Consider the following 20540-nt stretch of genomic DNA (forward strand, 5'->3'; position numbering starts at 1 on the left):
AAGCTTTGTCGCAGGCCGCTGAGTTACGATTTAAAACATTCAAATCAACACAAGTTTAGGTCAGAAGGCTGTGCTGCCCTCTGTGTGGTGCCTGGGAGGAAGTTTCTTTATAGGTTAGCAGTGGGAAAGGTTGCCTGGGCTTTCAACTAACAGCAGGCATCTGAAGGGCCTCCAAAAGAGAGGTCTTATTTGTTACAGTCGGCCAGGTCGGGGTCAATGGGGCAGGATGTGGGGCGGGGCTTCAATGAGCGTATGTAAGGAGGTGACTGAGGGGGAAGCAAAAACCAAAAGACAGAAAAAATCAAGGCAAAGTGGCATTTTTATCTTTTTATAAACTGCAAGACAAACGTGAAGGAGATGTTTAAGAAAAGGAAAAACTAGGGAGCAGGGTGGGGGTCAGGGGCTGAGGGAGGAGTGCAAGTCGATTAACTCACTAATGAGCCAGCAGTCTGGAATTAATCAGTTCCATGTGGCGCAGTTCTTGCCAATTAGAAAGAACATGCGGTGCTGTGCTGCGAGACACATATACAGTGCAGCACGCAGGCTCATGTTTGCAGGCAGCACTGAGGTATACCTTCCATACATATTCACAAACATATGCTTTTCCACACATGCAAGTACACAGTGCACGCAACCAACTCCACAAACTATAAGATCCAGACGGTACGACGCAGCTTTAGGCACGGTGGAGGAGAAAGGGAGCGGGGAGGGAGGTGCTGATGAGGATGGTGATGACTTCGATTGGATCCAGATGTTGGTTTGCTCACTAGTGTTGCTCCAGTGCACGAGCATATGCTTTCATTTGGTGAGGTGTTTTTACAGACTGACTGACTGGACAGGTCTTCTTTTCTTTTTCTCTTCCAAACTTTCACTGTGTGACGGAGCATTAGGCTCTGATTACTGTCAGCGGCCCCAACAGGTCCCAGCGGTCCACTTCATCACAGCACAGCGCATCCAACAGAGACGAGAACAAACATGCTGCTTCTAAAACACGAGAGCAAACAAACAGTATGCTCTGTAAAAAAAAAAAAACCAAAGAGATCATGTATGGAGCTGAGAGCCCAGCAGTCACATGTTGAGGAAACAAGCTCAGATTGTGTTTTGTTTTTAAGCCCAGTTTTGTGGGCTTTTTGATTGGTTGGGATAAGTTTACTGATCTCCTCTTGGTTTCCTCTCAATCGAGCCTTTCCAAGGATGTACAGGAGCAAGACCAACATCAAACCGCAACCACAGAAGTAAGGCTCAGGATGTGGATGTCAGAGGGATGTAATGGGGAAAATGGAGGAGGATGGGAGTGTGAGAGTACTCCAGTTTGGGTTTTTTTAAAAAGGAGACAGAATAAGAGAACTGTTCCACTTACAGATAAAATGAGCTCCAGAGTAAATCACTGAGCTGCTAGCTGAGGGAACGAGCTGTGGTGCGAGCCATGCTTCAGGCAGAAGAAGGACGGTGTGAGAGAGACGGGAATAAAGTGAGAGAATAAGGTCTTTAGGGGAAAGGAGAATAACGGGGCTGAAAGTGATAAAGGGAGAAAAATGGCCTCGTGTAAAGACAAACAGATGGAGAAGGACTGAATTCGGTGACCGGAGCACTGAGTCAGACACGTGCACGACCCCTTTTTCATGTACGACGCTGACCAATCGATCTAAAGAAACCACATTTCTCTTTGAGAGATGGAGGTCGTCAGCACACGTATCGATTAGCAAGGTTTGAAGTCGTGCAGGGACGTACATTTCACTTCTCAGGCCTGACTTTAGAGGTCACAGCTTTTGTCTGAATCTCTTCGCTCTTTGTTTCTTTCACCGCGTGCTCGATGCTCAACAATCCCCTACATGACTGCGAGCTCTCTACCTGTGACATCTCCCGCGCTCTGTGTACGCGCCGTACGGATGCACACATCTGCACATCTGCGCGAGGCTCTTCTTGACATTTTCACACAAAGCTCCACTTTTTCCAAAACAAAGTCAGCGAGCCAAATACCTTCCACGGATGATGGATGACATATGTGAAACTAGGAAATAACTTAAATATAGGAATGTTAAGTTTAAGAAAGCACGATGGAAGCAAAGAGGCTGCTTTTCCCTCTGATGTCGTCCGTTTTGGAGCAAAATGACATATTAATGCTGAAGCTCCATATGGGGGGAGGATTGTAGGGGAGTCCATATGGGAACGCAGCAGAAAACGTGTATATATTAACTTTGTACTCGCTCATACTTTTTATTTAACCATGAAAGTGCCCCTGTTTGCAGTTTTGTCACATCATCACACACTGATTCCTAAAATGACGTTGCATACAGAGGCCACTTTCACAAGTAAATCATATTACGAGGCTCATAAGTCTTATAAGAATAAAATATCAACTGTCCCTTTGCATGTTTGCTAATCCTCGTCCATACGGTCTCCGTTAATACTCCAGAGTCTGACTCGACATGTCAGTTTGTTACGGACTGTGTGTGAGTCACTGTGTGTGAATGAGTCACAATGTTAGAGCATTAATCTGCTCTAACATTAGAGCAGATTAATGCTGTCAAGGACAAATAATGTGTGTAAGTTTGTTTTCCCGCACATGGCGACCACAGGTCTGCCGCTCGATTCACCAGAACTCCACTCACAGGAAGCGGCGAAGGAGGGAGGGAGGGAGGTTACCAGCCAGATGTGGAGCTCTTAGCGAGCCAGGGGGCGAGGAAGTGCACAACTGTAAGAGAAAGAAACGTCGAAACTGTTTATGTGTGACTCACCCACACATCTGGAGCCATCTGTGCTGGAGATGTAGCCTCGTGGGCAGGTGCAGACGTAGCTACCGGCGGTGTTGGTGCATTCTCCTCCGTCGCACACACCGGGAACGGTGCTGCATTCGTCGATGTCTGAAAGAGGCCGTTACATCATAAATACCTCCGTTCATCTGATCGTGGAGCACATCTGCTGATGTTCAAATGTTCAGTTCTTTGTTAGGATGCAGTAGCACGCTGCAGTAAAAGTTTATTACACTGGAGCAAGAGTTTCTCCCTCGGGGGAAACCAAATGGATCTGCAGCCTGACAAAGTGGAATTACTTCACTTCTGGTTTGTTCTGTTCTGGCTAAAACTCGAGCTCATCAGCCAAACGTGTAAATAGCAGGAACAATCACGCAGTAAACCACACGGCTCGGAGAAGGAAAGCACATCCGGCTGACCAATGCATCAAGGTAACATCAAAACAACCAATCAGATTACAAAATATCAAACAAACAGAAGAAACTAAGAACAACAATCACAGGCTGGGAACGGGACATGTGCAGACTAACACAGAACCTTTTCATGCACGTCTCCCTCGCTCTTACATTCAGCAGAAAAAGCTGAAAATGAAGCCCTGTTGGTGGACAGCCTGCACTGCCAGCCGAGCCTCCAGCGTGGCTGCCAGTAAGTGTATGAAATAAGCAAAGAGAATAAATTCATGCACAGTTAATGTTTCCGTTAAAATGAGTCCTGTTGTGCAATGAAAAAAAGAAATAAACAGTACGGGGTAAATGTAGTAACCACAGTTGCTTTCAGTCTAGAAATTACGACTCGACTTGAGGCTAAATTCAGAACAGGATAAAAGCCAAACGCAGCACGGCGGGACTCAGACTTATGCTGGTCTGAGAGCATCGAGGTACGACAGCGTCGAGCTCAAGTTGTATTATCCTGTGAGAGAGGTCCTTGTTGCTCCATGATGAGGGAACCCAAAGTTTTATGGTGTGTTACGCTTATTTATCCATATATGTAATTACTGTATAATTACAGCATCGGTGCAGCTCGTGCAGTAACACACAAGCGAGTGTGCTGAATGCGATCAGCTAGAAAAGTGAAAAGCGTGGTGTAAGTGTTTGTCTTTGCAGGAGTGAAGAGTGTGTAACTTAAATCCACGCGTCCTTTGTCTCTATGTGCCTGCATCTCAGTGTGCAGCTACAGGCTGTCCTCCCCCTGCTGAAGGCCGAGGTGAGGCTGTAAAAGCCCAGGCAAATAAACCTTACGTCAGCAACAGCAAGCCAGACGTTACTCCAGCGCTTGAGGGACTGCCTGTGTGTGTGAAAGGAAACGTGTGTCACCTGAATAAATGTCTGCGAACAGCCATCGAGTCTGCTGCGTGTGCACGACTGTGTGTACACGGGAAAAACTCCCACATACATGTAGATAAGCTAGACTGCAATATTCATTTTTTAATCTAATTGCGACTTTTATATGTGAAAACCGGAGTAAATGCATGTGAATCTGAGGGCAACAGTGAGGTCTGTGTGCAGTGATTAGGTCTCCCAGATGCTGTTAAGTGTTTCTTTGTTCAGCACTAACAGCTGGTTTTGAGCCAAAGCCTTTCCACTGTATTTATGGAAGAAAAATGAAAGGCGAGGCAGAAACAGGGTAAGGAGGGTAAAAAGCAGAGGCTGTTAAGCAGACCGAGCTCAGAAAACAACAGGTGTCCCGGTGGGTTCAGGTACTGTGTGATCAGACACCCACGACATCTCAACCGCTTCAAAACACGACTCCTCTAACAATGAAAGCTCTCATTGTGGCCGCTTGTTCAATAAAACGCTCCCACAGGATCTGGTCAGATTGTGCGGGAGATTTCACTAAACACGGGTTTCCTGCGAATCTGTGACGCACACGCCACAATTGTCCTTTTGTTTTTTACAAGCTTTGCAAACACTAAACTCTTACTCCTTCACTCTGCACGAGTCAAACAAACAAATGGCAATATAAATAATGAAATCAACAAAACAGCACGAGGGCTCGTTTTTCAACCAAATTTCAAAATAATTGAATAATAAGACCAAAAGAAGTCGTTTGCCGAACATGTTTCACACGACACACCTTATTTCAGCTGTTTTCTGAGGATAAAACCAATTTCATTGCTGTCACCTGCTATTATTATGATCATACCTACTCATATTCTGTTACTGCTTCAGTCCCAAAGGATCCCAAAGTCTCAGGCAGGCTGTTGCCAGACAGGCAGCAGGCTGCTTTCACAATAAATATGTGCTCAAATGTCTCCCAGGCCACATCAACGAGTGGTTTGAGTAATCAGATTACATTGTGTCTTGGTGGTCATCTATGCTTTCTATGATCTGATTGCCCAAGAGCAATTTTACAATGGGAAATATTTGGTGGGAACTCTTGTGGTGCTTTGACCAGCACTAAAGAAATAAAGTCATCCCACAGTTCACACGCGGCTCCTCTTCTCTCTTCTCATCGCTGCGTTCATGCTGCAGATGTCAATAAAGTTGTGGTTGTGAAACTTTAGCATCTGGTTCAAGGCTCCAGCCAGAAGTACAGAGGATGAGCGCGTATTTCAAACCAGCAGGTAGTTTCACAGTTTTCAAACAGCTCAACAAATATCACAAAACATACACAGTGTTTCTGTGCAGCTGGGCCCACAACACGTCCACAAGCTAGAGGTACAGAAGCTTGTGGACAGACAGGGAGCAACAAAAGGAAATAAGAATAAGATAAATAAAGATGAAATACGTGGGGTTAGGGTTACCCAACCCTACAACCGTCGAATAAACCCTAAAAGGAGGTGAAAGGTTGCAGTGATGCATCCTGTTGGGACGGGTGCAGAGCAAGCTGTGGTGTTCATGGTCAGTATTAGGCTAAATCACGGGTACTAGATGTTAATTCAAATTTAAGATGATCATCTGCTTATAGGTCACAAGTCACAACTACTGGAGTTCATTAGACACATTTTCAGTTTTGTGATTATTTTACCCAGGCTGCACTGCTGCACCACATATTCCCCATGGGCCAAACCCCAGTCTAACAGGCCATGCGGAGATGTGATAATTGCCAACACTTGGTGACAAAAAGCTTACAAAGAGCTGCTAAATCTAAGATTATGGGGGGTTTGTGTCCACCTTCATAAACCTTAGAACAGGGGTGTCCAACTCCAGGCCTCGAGGGCCGGCGTCCTGCAGGTTTTTGATGTGTCCTTGATCCAACACAGCTGATTGAAATGACCTCCTCAACATGTCCTGAAGTTCTCCAGAGGCCTGGGAATGAACTAATCATTTGAATCAGGTGTGTAGACCCAGGGTGAGATCTAATACCTGCAGGACACCGGCCCTCGAGGCTTCGCTAAAATCACGTCTGTGACTCTGGTAGATTCAGTGAACTCATCCGCCTCATTTCCTGCTCCATTCACGGAGACATGAATTACTTTTTGTGCGTGACGGTAACTGCCTCTCATGAATCTGAAGGTGGGAACCAAAGTTCCCAGCAAATATAAACAGTTGTGTTCGTCTGGTACCTGCTGCTGCTGTTACTCCTGCTCATGAAGCAGGACAATGATTCACACGCTGTGCACCCGCGGTCTTGTTCAGCAGAGTAAATGTCATCTGGCTCAAACAGTTTCTGTAATCCTCTCAGACGACTACGAACACATCGGCTTCGGTCCAACAGACACAACCCCTGCCTCGCTAACTGTCCGACTGTTTAACCTGGGCATCGTTTAAATTCCACCCAATCGACACGCTGTAACGTGATCCCGCTTGTGTGCGTGCACGTGCTTCAGTGTGTTTGTGTGTATTTATGCGCACATGTCAGGACTACTTTAACTTTGGATACGTCTCCGCTTTTAAAGCGCCTGTGGAGATTTGTCGAGCCAATCCCAGCAAACCCGGAGTTATCGTAAAGTACACAGTCTCGACTGCCTCCCTGTTAAATCAACAAAATCTCATTTACTTTTAGAGGTTTTTTGTTTTTGACACGATTGTGTCCATTTAATGCGTTTGGTTAATTATCTGTAGCCACTAGATGCAGATTAGCACCATGAACTCAGGAGGAAAACAATGCCTTGCTCAAGAACGCTTAAGAAAGATAGATGGGAACTTATTATTTATTTATGCAGATTTTTTCATATAGTCGTTCTAAAATATTCCTAGCTCTTACTTAGAAGGCTTACCTTCACATTTGTGGGTGGTTTCGCTCTGACGGTGGCCAGCAGGGCATTTACATTCATAGGAGCCGACGGTATTGATGCAGTTGCCCCCAGAGCACAGCCCTGGCACTGCCTGGCACTCGTCCACATCTACAAAAAGGAAGCAAAGACACTGAAATGAATGACAAGCAAACGCACATGAGAACAAAGGTTGTAGTAATTACTGGATCCCCAAAGTTTGGGAGGCACAGCGTCTTATAAAGATGAAACCTGCACAGACTAACTTCAACAAGATGCAGCGTTCATGGTGTCAGTTAATGACAGGATCTTTTTGTGTCTGGCAAATACTCTCTCGCTGTAACTCTCCTCTGGTTTTTCTTTTTGCTAAGAGAATGAGTTAAAACAGGCAGTGACTTGGCACCGGCTGCAGAGTCTGAGACCACATCCAGAAAGACCCGCTTCAGCTCTTGCCTGAACAGGAAATGGCTTTTTAAATGTACATTTTTCCCAGCATTCAATGTGAGTCACTTTTACCAGTATTGGGAATATGTCAGTGGGCGTACTCCTTTCAACATAAAAAAATACAAATGGGAATACCTCTGATGTTGTCTGGGGCCGACCACTAAGTAGAGTCAGAGCACCGTGAGTGGCTAATCCCTCAAAAACACCGAGCAACATGAATAAATCTGCATACAATGCTGCTTTAATGGGAAACAGTTTGTTCAATCATGAGCTCTCCGTGGCACGGACTGGGAAAGAAAGCAACTACTGGCCAACGTCCTGACGCGGAGCCTGGAGCTCAGTCCTTACATTTGGATTCAGAGTCATGTGTGCTTTGTGCTGCTGCCAGAGAGACGCTGCTCCTGGCTCTCTGGGCATTAGGTATCTTTAGTGTGTGAGTGAGTTAAAGACAAGAAAAAGACAGAAACAGATATTCTGAGAGAGATGGAAGCACAGACACAGACTCCTGGAGAGGAGTTAGTGACACATGAGCAACCTGGCAACAAAAGAAAGGAAGCTGAGGAGCTCAATGGAAATCATACTGGTTCCACATCCTTTACATTTGCCAGTTACCCCATAAATAAGACAATTATACATATAGATGAGTGAACTGTGGAATTACCATCTCATCAGACACACTCGGCCTATACTGTAAATAATTACTGCTACACGCAGCATTCATCCCAGCTGTGTTTGAGGTGATAAGCTGAATACTTACCGTAAGCATCTACCAGCACTCTGACACTTGTGTGTCTGGACTTTCTGGGCCTTGCTCTGCTCTACAAGCGATGCACTATGTCACCTGACAGAGGCGAAACTAGCAAAAACTGCATGCATCTGCACACAGCCGGCTTGAAGCTGTAAAGAAATAAAGCTGTAGCTAAACAACAAGCATCTGCATGCATCCTGTCAGTTATTAGGTTTAAGGCTCTGGCTTTAGCTGAGTTTAGCACTAAATTATATTATTTAAATTAAAGTCTACACTGTCCCACCAGGATGAAGCAACAAAGGGCCTGACTGTGATCATTCTGCAGTGGACATGACCTTCACATGAGGCAAACATGGAGAAGGCCTCAGGTTATAAGATATGCACGCAGAGGGAGTCCGGTTTTATCTGGGGGGGTGTCGATCAAAGAGGGGGACTCTCAGTTCATGTTACTGTCGCTCTGCTCGCCTGATTTTATCACTGTGTTATGTCCACACTGCATGTGTTAAAGAGCAGTAATGGCAAAGGGATCCGTGTGGATGCTTTGTGAGGGTGCAGTTCTCGGTGGAAGCAGTTTGCTGTTACTGAAAGCTGAAGACATTCCCGTTCCCTTAAGCCTCCATCCTCTGTGCAGAGATTACTTGAGGTTGCCTGAGTTCAGAAAAATGTATCTCAGTGCCCGCCCACTTCGAGTCGGCTGAATGTGATTCTTTGCTCTTTGCCTCGCTGTGACCGTGAGCGGATCCTAACCTGGGATTGGTGGATTGGACTTTTAGTTCGGAATGCCTCCGATTTTGTTTCTGTCTGTGTTTTGATTCTGTTTGTTATTCCAGCTTTCCCAGTGTTTTCCTGTCTTTCTATGATGTTTAGCATGAATCTCGTCTCTGTGTTTGGTATTCACTTCTGGTCTACTTCCTGTTTGAAGCTGAGTTTGCTGTTGTTCCTCGGTGTTTGTAACTGCCGGCACCTTGTGTTGATGGCTTTCACGTGTATTCTGCTCCCTCGTGTGTGTCGCTGTGTAACCCGTCCCCTCTTTGTCAGGTTGTTTGGTTGTGTTCCCTTTTGTGCATCCCTCCTTGTATACAGCTCGTGCATTAGCCAAAATAAAAGCCTCCTTTCATTTCATTCATTTTGTTCTCACTACATGCATTTAGTACCTCACTAGAAAACAAGCCTTCATGTGTTGTTGAGCCATCCCACAATGTTTAAAAGATCCTCCTTTTACATTATGGAGCTGCCTCTAAGTGGTTAAAGATCCTTCAAATATTCTAATGAAATGAAACTTTCTGTTTTCGTAGCTTATTAGGTTGTGGATGCACCAAATCTGGTTCACTATCAGGACAAATCGCTGGAAAAAAACAAAACAGTGTTTGAACTTTCCTCAAAGTTTTTCCCATTAGGACTGTGAAACCAATAAACTAACAGGCTGAGGCTTTATTTCCTCAGCATGTCACACATTTGCAGCAAATAGTTCAAAACAACCAAACTACGTGTCGGTCGACTCCTGTCCTTTACCGTTCGTGGCCCCGTCACGCGTGCGGCGTCAGCGCTCCGGCACCGCACCGACAGCTTCAGCTAAATTAAGACCTTAACGGGAAAATACAAGCTCGTATCCGGACTCCTGTGTACATGTAAACACGCTCTGTGCTGTTATCACTAGTCTGAGGATGTTGTACAGCTGAGACGATGATGGATAAAGTGATGGTTTGGATGTTTATCGTGCTGTGTGTGCGTCTGTGTGCGTGCGTGTGTTATTATGTGCGTCCTTTTTCATCTCTGTTAACATGAAGCGGTGAAGACGTTCTGCCAGGTGTGTAGACAAGAAGAGAGAGAGCGAGGTCTGACCTTGGCAGGCTCCAGTGCGGATGTTGGGTATGAAGCCTCGTCTGCAGGGGTGGGGCTGGGCAGGACACTGCTCGCAGGGGTGGCCCCACGCTCGGCCAATGGTAGCGCAGCACAGAGTTTTGGTGCAGACGATTCCACTGAGCTGGCCCTGACACATCTGGTTGTTCACCTGGGTGAAACATGGCCCCGTCCTGTAGTCTGCAGTTTAACAGTGAGATCAATCCTTTGTTAATTGGTGGCTGACCTAATACTTCATTGATTAATGATAAAGCAGTGATTCATTTCCTGCAGCACATCTGGTGCAGGATTAAATGAAACCACACAGTACATTAATGAGACATTTCTAAATGCAGGAGGTATATTTCCTGCAAGTCTTCCTGCCTCTCTTTGTTTACTACATGTTGGTGCAACATTTTGGAGAGATGACTCGCCTTTCAAACACATGCCTGCAGTTTCGTTTCTTTAAACGTATCGAGCACTGGTTTAAAAACAAGAGGAGACAAGTTTAGGAGTCCAAGACTTTCGATAAACAACAGGAGGCTTGGTTCCACTAAAACAGGTTAGTTCAGATTTCAAGGTTTCAAACATTAGCTTATTAAATTTGCTCACATTAGGCTGTAAAAGTGGTTTCACTCAGCAGGAATTTGGCAATCTGATAAGAACAACTTCTGCGTATTTAGAGCCTCTATTAGAACCACATTCAACGGACAAACTGAAGCACGTTTCAGCTCTTTAACGAGGAGCTGACAGCAGGCTAAACAGTGGAGCTTATAATTTCCGCCACAGCTATGACTCAACCAGCTAAATAACTGCCACAGAAGAAATGAAAGGGCCTTTGAACACTTCTGTAATCTATCGTGGGGACAATGCCTTTTATTTTGGCTGTGCAAAAACACATTGCTGCTAATGACCGACACTAATGTTGTGTTTGAAATGAACACGAGCATCGCAGACGTCAGACTGATTCGTGCAGCTGTGACAAACTGAGCTCACAGGTTGCAGAGCTCCGGTTTGATCAGTTTATCATCAAACTTTACTGAGGACACCAGTGTAAGTAGTTCGCCGCACACACCCCTGGGCTTTGTTTTTGGACATGCTTGTATTTTTCTAGACATTCAGAACTACACACACATGGTAACAACGGCAAAAATAATTGCACGAGAAAAGCACTGACCACTCGTGCTGCACTGCTGCCTGCCAGTGTAAATGGCATAATCTTGTTAACTGCACTTCACAAATCAGACTCGGTGAGCTCAAGCTGAAACCATTTCAGCAACACGACGTTCGTCCCCTCAGTCACATACAGCCTAATGATTGCTTCTCTTGTGGGAGAAAGCCTATTAAGTTCTCTGCAGTGGCGCCAAACTTAATATAGCCTTCGTTAAAAGAAAAGTACGAGAGAAAAAGAAGCAGATTGTTAGATTGACTAACAATGAAATGAAAGGCTAACTGCATGGTTGGCTCGCCAAGGCTGTGACAGAGAAAGAGAGCTGCCCGCTCAGCTCTGAAGGACAAAACGAGATGAAAGATTGGAGGATTCGAGAAGTGGTGGCTGTCATTCTCCAGTCTTGTTGCCCTTATTCGTTCCTTGTGCCATATGAAAGGGGATGACAGAGAATGGACCAAAAAGTAGGAGAGGCAAAAAAAAGAGCAGAAAGTAGGTCAAACTGAGCACGCAGCAGTTTGCAACTCTCACCCATCTGTCTTCGTTCTCTTTGTCTACTTTAGCTCTGTTTGTCTTTCACTCTCGTCTGCTTCCTGCTTGCCTCCCTCATCTGCTCTTTGAGCTTTCATCTTCATGTGACCTGGTGTCACATGGCCGACTGTATGTGATGCATTTTTCTCATGGTTAGCTCTAAAGCAACACAATGCATGCAAACGCCTCTGTGCACAACAGAAAACGCACATTTAATTCCAGATTAAAAGTGAATAAAACAGAAAAAGAATAAAACTGCTGGTAATTTATAATTTACATTTTTTGTCAATAAATCCAGTGCAATCAATGATAAAGGTCTAACTGGTAACACTGATCTTTATCAAAAAATACTGGTTTCTGAACAACTGTGACATAGAAGAATAGCTTCATACACACACACACACACACACACACACACACACAGACACACACACACACACACACACACACAGAAACAGACACACACACACAGACACACACACACACACACACACACACACACACACACACACACACACACACAGCGAGTTGAAAGACAGATAAGAGAAGCAAACAAATTCCGATTGCTTTATCCGTTAAAACCAAACTGTTTAAATTGACATTAAAAAAGAAACAAAAGGAAGAAAATCCAAATAAAAAAATAAAAGTCTGGGTCTTCCAGCCTCCTGTGTTTCATTTTGTCCCTGCATCAAAAATAAATGGACTCTCTCACGCTCAAGTCATCGAACAACACTGCATAACCAAACGCAGCGGCCAAGTTCATCAGCGTATTCGTCTCTGCTAAATTAAATATATATGCATGCACATTCTTTCTCAAGCAATGCCCCACTGTTGACGGTCTCTGACACACATTAACACACAAGGATGCGTCTGCTTGTCTGTGTACATGACGGAAAACACAACATCTGCACGAGCTGCAGCGTTTAGCCAAGCAAAGACTGGAGCAGCAATCACAGCTTAGCTGGAAAGAGTACCGGAGAATAAAGCTCTCCTGTGTGTGTGTGTGTGTGTGTGTGTGTGTGTGTGTGTGTGTGTGTGTGTGTGTGTGTGTGTCTGCTTAATGTGACTGTTGCACTTCCACCTCTGTTGGCTTATACAGTCAACCATCAAACACTGTTAACAGAATGCAAGCTTTCACATATGATCTTGTTTTATTAGTAAATCCTGTCTGGGGCTTAAAGCACTCTAGGCAAACACTTTCCCATCAACTGTCTCCAACTGTAGGATCACAAAGATGAAGAGGGCACGGGCCTGAGCACTGGGAGGAAAAGAGAGGGGAAGACAAATGGCACAAGGGAAGAAAAAAAAATCTAATTTCAGACTCATTAATAATCGCTGAAGTATTTATAAAACTCCCAGGAGGGAAAGTCTGGGAAAATAAGAAACCCAGTAGGGTTTTTTTCATGGAAATCAGGCTATTATCATTTATACATACTTGCCTATGACAGGAGTTCAACAAGTCAAATGAATAAAGCGTGTATACAAAAGCCTTTGAATGTGTATGTGCGCGTGTTTACATATCTTTGTAGGGACCAAAACATTGGATGTTTACTATCCGGTCGTTAAGTGATGACGTGACGAATCCTACTTCCGGGCCTAAAGTAGTCTGCGTTTAATATGGCTTTTGTGTTGTTAACATGTTTAATGTTTTGTATTTTCTTCTATTTGATCTCCAAAAGCTCCTAAAACAGTCAGTGATCACTGTTGACCTCCCTCGGCTTTTATTACCGCTAATCATTTATTTAAGCTCAGTTTTTAAAACCTTAGGATGTAGCTACAGCCCAGCCCATGCAGCAGTATATGAATGACTAACCTCGTATTGTGGATGGATTATCTCAGTTGTTCTCCTGGCTGAAGTTTGGTCCTTTTACAGCATCCTGCCATGCGATTACATTTGTTCCTGACCACCGAGAACACTCACGTTAACTTTTATCGAGTGGAAAAAAAGTTAGCTTGTTTATATTATGCTAACATAGCTGTGTCGCTAGCGGTCACGTAGCACATCATTATATAGCAGCTAGCCAAACTTCAGTAACCCTACAAACGTCACTGCTGTTTAGTTTTCTGTCTTCATTTATGCTGGAAGTGATAACAGAGCTGTACGTTTTAATTTGTTTCCAAAACCCCGCAGTCAGGACATGCTATATTGTATTTAGATAGAAGCTAGCGAGCTAACTCCCTGCTAACTTCTAACTCTGTTAAATGTCATAAATTCCGTTTTCATGGATGCCTGGATGTTAAACTCAATTGTTACACCTGGTAGAGCAGAACGCTGATCATTTTATTAAAGATGAAAGACTTTAGACAGTTTTTCAACTCTCAGTAATGCCATAGTGATCGTTTGATATATGGACCTGCAGCGGAGTTTAGGTCCAGACACGGCCAGTGTCAGACTTAACAACCGGATACTCGTAGGGACCAAAGTGCCTGTCCCCACGAGTCTGAAGACATTTTTGGGACTCAAAATGAGGTTGTAGTGTCAGGCTTGCAATTAGGTTATGGTTATGGTTAGGCGTTCATTTTTGATGGTTAGGGTAAGCGGCTAGGGAAAGCACTATGCCAATTAGATGTCCCCACAGAGATATAAAAACCAGCTCTGTGTGTGTGTGTGTGTGCGTGTGTGTGTGTGTGTGTGTGTGTGTGTGTGTGTGTCGAGCACACGTCTGGCGGGTCTTGTGGAATTTCTGATAGCAGCGTTTTGTTTGTGTTTGTGTGTCCTTCTGCTGATGTGGATGTAAATAAATGATTCAAATGTGTGGGCTTGTTTGTTTACATGCGTGTGATTGTGAGCATGTCTGTCTGTGTCTCCCGGCCAACCATAGCAGTCTCTGTTAGTCTTATCAGTGCCATTATCAACAGGCCTGAAATCGCTCTTTTCCTTTAGCCGTAATGATTCTTTAAGGAGCCTGTTCCTTTCATTTCTTCCACACTGAAAAAGCAGCCGCTCAAACGTGACTAAATGTTTAACGCACACAAGAAAGTCCAACAACTGTGGGAGAATGGCAGAGGGAGAGATAAACCCTCAGCGTTCAAGATCTGATAGCCTTTTGCCTCAAGCAAACTGTGTAAAGGCACAGCTCACACAGCCATGCCAGTATCCAGGAGAGGCTGTGGATGCTGCACTTCCTGTTATTGTTTCTATATCGCGCCCATTGTACTGTACAATGTATTTGGAGTTCTGCAGCTACAGTATTTTAGTCTGCTTTAGGAAACTTGTCTAACAGTGGAACAATAATCCTCACTCTCATGAATGCAAACAGAGTCAGAGTCAGTCAAGTGGGCTCTAATCTGCATCAACAGCTGCCATTCATGAGCCGTTCTCCTTCCTCAGCAGTGGGAGAGTCTTTGTAGCGTTTTTTTAAAACTGGAGCAAAACTAAATCGGTCCATTTTTCAACCAGCCAATCAGAGGCGGCCCCCGCCCACCACCACGGAGCAGCGATACTTAAATGCTGATATGAATGAGATGGATCGTTACACTTAGCGTCCCAATGAAAGCAGACACTAAAACAGCTAGTGAAACGTGACAGTCCTAATTATGTTTAATAAATACAGGATGATTTCACTCAGAACATGTAATCATAAAAAGTATCTGGATGAAGGACAGGATTGGTTACGCCAGAGTTCACAGAGTTTGCACATTTTTAGCAGTTTTCTGGCCTCTCGGCTGATATTTGCTCCTTAGTGGTTCGATTTATTTTAGCTTTTACTGCAGAAGTTTCTGCGTATGCACCATTAAAAGGCTTTCTGCAGGTCAAATTTAGCCAGGCTCCAAAGTGGCTGACTCTCGCTAAATTGTCACCGGGGGATATTTTCCACCCGTGCCTGCTCCAGCGCCCCCACACGCCCAGCGGTGCAGCCATCCTGTCCAGCCATGTTCTGTCCGCTCTTATCCAGAATCAATAGAACAGAAATAGCACAACTTCCTACAAGTCCAGCACCTCAAATGCCCCTGACGTCAACACTCGCTGATGTACAAAATTGCTCCTCTGTGATTCTTGTTATATTTGGGCTGGACTGGAGACAAACTGGCGTTTGAGACTTTATAGGTCTGCAGAGACCGACCGATTGGACCAGACCTGGAACAGAGGAGGCACAAAGTTTCAGACTCAGCTCGTTCTTACTGTGCATCATACATGAACACAAAGGATGACCACACGATTAACGTTGTGTGTTAATGTCAAGCTCATCGATGTTATGGCCAAACATTAACTCACATGACGCTGCAGGTTTCCCTGCTTGGACAGATATATGGGTACACACATTTGTATCCATCAAATAACCATGGCGACTGTACAGATGATATATGATCCCCAGACCTCGAGCGTAGGCTGTTCGCGCATAGCTGCACGAGCTCACGCTCCCCACGCCCGCCGGGGCTTCCCATGAGCCTGTCACACACGGCGTTCACCATACTGGTTGACTTTCACTCCCTCCATAATCACAGCTCATCAGCAGTCTCCTCACTGCATCACACAGTAAATCTACTGACTCATGGCCTCAGTTACACAAACTCTAAAACCGCATGCAGCCTTATGGCGAGCGCACCCGAGCACACACCAGGGACACTGTGGCCTTTTCAGGCCAAACCCAAAGTTAAAAAATTACTGCTCAGACTTGCAGGATCATTTTTGGACTTTAAATTATTGTTATGGTCAGCGTGACAACACTGCCCCATCCATCCATCCATCCATCCATCATCAACCTAGCGTCATGGAGGACAACCGCTGCTCCTCAGTATCAAAAGGAGGTAGTTTTAGTAGTAAGGATGCATCTTAGGCACATCCCTTTGGAAGTTTACCGGACACGCCCAACTGGGAGGAGACCCTGGGGTAGATCCAGAACCCTGTGGAGCGATTATTTATTCGTCTGGCGTGGGAATGCCTCAGGCTCCCCCCAGGAGGTGCTGGAACGTGTTGCTGGGGTCAACAACATTTGAGATGTTTATCCTGCTGCCATCGCCACTCGACAGCTCATGGATGCATGGACTCAGAAACAAATATATATATAAAGTCATTTTGCTTTAAGGGTTTACAAAGGAAGTCAGTTAAAAATTAATTTAAACTTTAATACCTGATCTTCAACCTTCATGCCAGCAAGAGACACTCTTCATGTCTCGTAGTCATAAGATTCCCTGTTACTCTATTACTATTACTTTCAATCTGAAGCAGCTACAAGGCACCAAAAACACTTGCAAGCATTTCTCTTGTGATTTCCTTAAAGTGCGTCGGTCCCCCGACTCCTTTAACAAGGAAAACATATACCCCCCACCCCCAACAGCCTGTGTGTACACAGCTGGGGAGTCCATTTTCTCACCCCGGCCCACCCATCCTCTTCTCCTCCACTGCCCCTCTTTCTCTTGCTCTGATTTCCTACCTTGTCCCACTTCTCATCAGGAAACATGACGAGTCCATAAGGAAACTTTCCTTTCTTAGTCCTGTGGGGTTGTTTTGGTGTGGGGGGGGGGGGGTCTTTATGACCAGATGTTGTGCTGACAAACTCAGCACTGACGGTGTTGTAGTCTCTAAGAAAACAGGAACCAAGACTTTTAACACGGTGGGAAAAGTGTTCAAAGAATCTGATTAAGCTGACAGGTCGTCCAAAAGAAGCTACACATGTACACACACACACACACACACACACACACACACACACACACACACACATCTGCAGAAGCATGAAGTGATTACAGGCTGAGAAGTTATCCTGGCCAACAGCAGGTGGGAGGAAGAAAGACAAAAAGGGGAGAGGATGATGAAGGTCAACAAAAGGTAACGTGACAGAAAGTATCTGACGATTCTGTTTTTCTAACAAACTGAACAGAAACGACTGGAAATTAAGAAATCGACCACGGCGATCGTTCTGTGGACCTTGGGACTTACTTCCCTGCCATCACTCCCCACAGCACACATACCACAGGATACGGTTCAAAGCGCAGGACAAACACCCACTGTCTGTCTGAGCTATGAAGTCATCCACCTTAGAAGAGCCTGAGGTCTCACCAGCTCTGCTGATAGGAACAACACTCAGTCACAACATCAAAGCTTTCCTGGTTTGATAGCTTTCCTAACATTAGTGCATGTGCGTGGGTATGAGGGGCATTGACGAAAGACAGATCACTCCTCCAATCCAAGAGGTCCGCTCGAATTATAATACGCCAAATACACACAAACCTCTTATTTTCAGTTTTTAGCCATTTTACTCTGTTACAGTGTTAAAGTAGCTGCTGAGAATCAGTGCAGGTGTACAAACAATACCTTAATTTACCCAGATCATCTCAACAGCGTCTTTGGGCGCGAAACAAAAAGCAGGCACACAGATTATCATATCATTCAACCCCAGCAAGCATAACGAGAGCAGGGTGTACTGTCTTTGTTCCTCGTGGTTTTCCCACCAAAGTCCGAGCGGGGATTCATATTTGAAGGCCTCCTCTAAGGAAGAGAATCAGTCACACAGTATAAACACAGCAATAAGGATGAGCGCTCACCTCTCTCGCACTGCGGGCCAGTGAAACCGTAGACACAGGCACATCTGTTGGGCCCGATGCAGCGCCCACCGTTCTGGCAGCCATTCTCACACACAGCTGCCCGAGACAGAGGAAAAATGGATCCAGTGAGAAATACAGACTCTCTTTAATTCTTTGTTTCTTATAGAAATGTCGCGACCGCATTCTGTCTTGTGTTTGTAATGAATGCTTCTGCTTGTACGCTCAGCAGGTAAAGACAGCAGCAACAGGCCTGTTGGCGTGAGCTTCAAATGTCCTCGCTTCTGTTCTTATGAGGTTTAAGCGTAAAACTGTGACCAAAGTTCTGCAGACTTGAAGAATATCAAACATTCTTCTAAACACACGTGGTCTGCGCAGCACACAAGACACTAATGCAAGTTACACATATGTGCATGCACAGCGCACCGCCCCGCACCCAGGCTCAGCAGTTTTGCACTCACGTTGTCCGCAGTGGTTGCCGGTGTATCCTTTTGTGCACAAGCAGGAGTCCTCGGCGCAGCTGCCTCCGTTCATACACCTGACATTACAGGACTGAACTGTAAGAGAGAGGAAAGGTTTGGCTCAGAAGGCCCATCAGCAGCTCCGTCTGAACACCTGCATTTTAATTAAATATGGATTTTACACATGTTGGTAGTTTACACATGTTTGGAGGGTTCCGATTAACATACACTGTTCAAAAACACCCCAAGCTACAAATCCGGAGCTAATCATACGGACTGGGGTTAGGCAATATGTCAGGCCAGCTGAAGGCTACAGCCAGTCAGGAATTTGCTGAAAAGAAAACTGGGGGAAGGGAGCAAAGAGAAGAGCGCACAAGAAGCAAAGAAGAAGAACAAAAGCCAACAGGGTGTGAAGAAGAGTACGAAAAAAGAGCCATAAGCGGAGTCTCTGTAAAAACCTTCCAGGCTGTCAGACTGCTTTGGTCGAGAGGGTCAATGTGACGATCTCGAACACGTAGGAGCAGCTTCCTTTAGAGCAGCTAATTGGCGCTCCTGGCCGACAGGCAGCTTCTGCTGAGCCAGCTTTTGACTGAACGTAGCAAAGCAGAGACGCCGACGTTGATTTTATTGTCCTTTAGTCCTCCTTCCCCTATAAACTCTGTGCCTTTCATGCTCTTCTGTTTTTATCTGAATCTTAAGTTCAACATTAATTTCCTCTCTCTTCCCTCCATCTGTCTGTGCGCGTCTGTCTCTCTTTAACATTTCTGGCATGCAGCGCTCTGCAGCAGAGGGGAAATGACTGAGCTTCCCCAGAGCTGACTTTGTCTAATGAGACTTTCTGAGTTTGCACACTTGCCAACAGGAGGTATTTCAGCCACTATAATCCACCCACTTACTCTGACTGTACCCAAACACACTAAATATGCCTTGTGTGAATCATAATGAAGGAATACGCTCTGAGGTAGCTTTTCATTTTGAGATTCCTGCCTTACTGGAAACTCGCGCAGCACCAAGTTTTAGTGTACATGAGTCAAAGCACAATGGCACGAATCCTTGGATCTGGATCCTGTGCAGTTTTGGAAAATGTAAGGCGAGGTATTTTTCACAGGAATGGTTTACAAAGCTCTCATTTGTTCCATAGATTGAATGCATCTAGAAGTCCCAGTTAGCTTTCTGACGTGCAACTCTTGGCAGGCTCCATGCACAGATCTGGCAGAAGCTCATTCTGTCTGGACTGCTCCTCATAGCAACACATGGTGATAAATGAAAGCAAATAGTTTGGGACTCTGGAGGAGCCTGCATTTACAGGTCAGTGTACTAGTGGGCTGCCTCTGTCTTTCAACGTTCTTCTTGTTCATCCTTTAGGGAGTCGGGTACGGCCTTGCTCCCAGCTTTCAACCTTCAAGATGGAAGATTACAGCAACTGTCTGTAAGGCCAGCAATAGAAGCAGTCATGTGAATCATAAATAATGACTGCAGTGAGTGATTACAATTTTCCCCACCATGAAACAAACCGTGGAGAAAACCCCCTAAACTCAGGGCTCCTCACAAAAACATGTTTTTAAATAGGTCCAGGAAGAGCAGGAAGACTTTGGCTAACAGCAAGAGACGCTGTAGTGTGAGGCTCTCTGTCTGCTTATCATCCTCTGCTCCTCAGGAGGATAAGAGGCTGCTGACTGAAGAGAGAGACACTGGAGGTAAGCTTTCATGTCACGAGCTTTCTCTGTTACAGGAGCTCATCTGAAGGAGCAGGAGGAGGAGAGGAATGACCACATTTGGACACAGAAAATATGATCTCATTGGATAGCTTCTCCTCATGACGCTCCATCTCCTGCAGGTGGAAAGAGATGGTCTGCCCCAATGACCCGTGCATGGGAAGCTGGACGTGCAGAGCAGCATGATTGGGAGGCTGTGTGTGTGTCATCCAAAGAAGCAGGGGTGCAGGGTTGTGGCAGCACAA

The 20540-nt window shown here is 45.2% G+C and overlaps 1 protein-coding gene across 2 annotated transcripts in view; it reads right to left on the bottom strand.

The window, feature by feature from the left end:
* The window catches only part of fbn2b (fibrillin 2b), a 63389-nt gene that overhangs the window by 27417 nt on the left and 15432 nt on the right, over positions 1 to 20540 (bottom strand). The window contains exons 5-9 of one of the 2 annotated variants that reach the window (XM_082523671.1): positions 18581 to 18676; positions 18123 to 18218; positions 9941 to 10138; positions 6913 to 7038; positions 2739 to 2864 (exon numbers count right to left, since the gene is read on the bottom strand). In XM_082523671.1, coding sequence (XP_082379797.1) covers positions 2739 to 2864; positions 6913 to 7038; positions 9941 to 10138; positions 18123 to 18218; positions 18581 to 18676 — 642 coding nt within the window. Of the gene's footprint in view, positions 1 to 2738; positions 2865 to 6912; positions 7039 to 9940; positions 10139 to 13449; positions 13994 to 18122; positions 18219 to 18580; positions 18677 to 20540 lie in introns of those variants that run through there. The other variant, XM_082523672.1, reaches the window with a different exon arrangement.

This window comes from Aulonocara stuartgranti (genome assembly GCF_965226115.1).
Source record: "Aulonocara stuartgranti genome assembly, chromosome: 23".
In the NCBI taxonomy this organism is placed as follows: Eukaryota; Metazoa; Chordata; class Actinopteri; order Cichliformes; family Cichlidae; genus Aulonocara; species Aulonocara stuartgranti.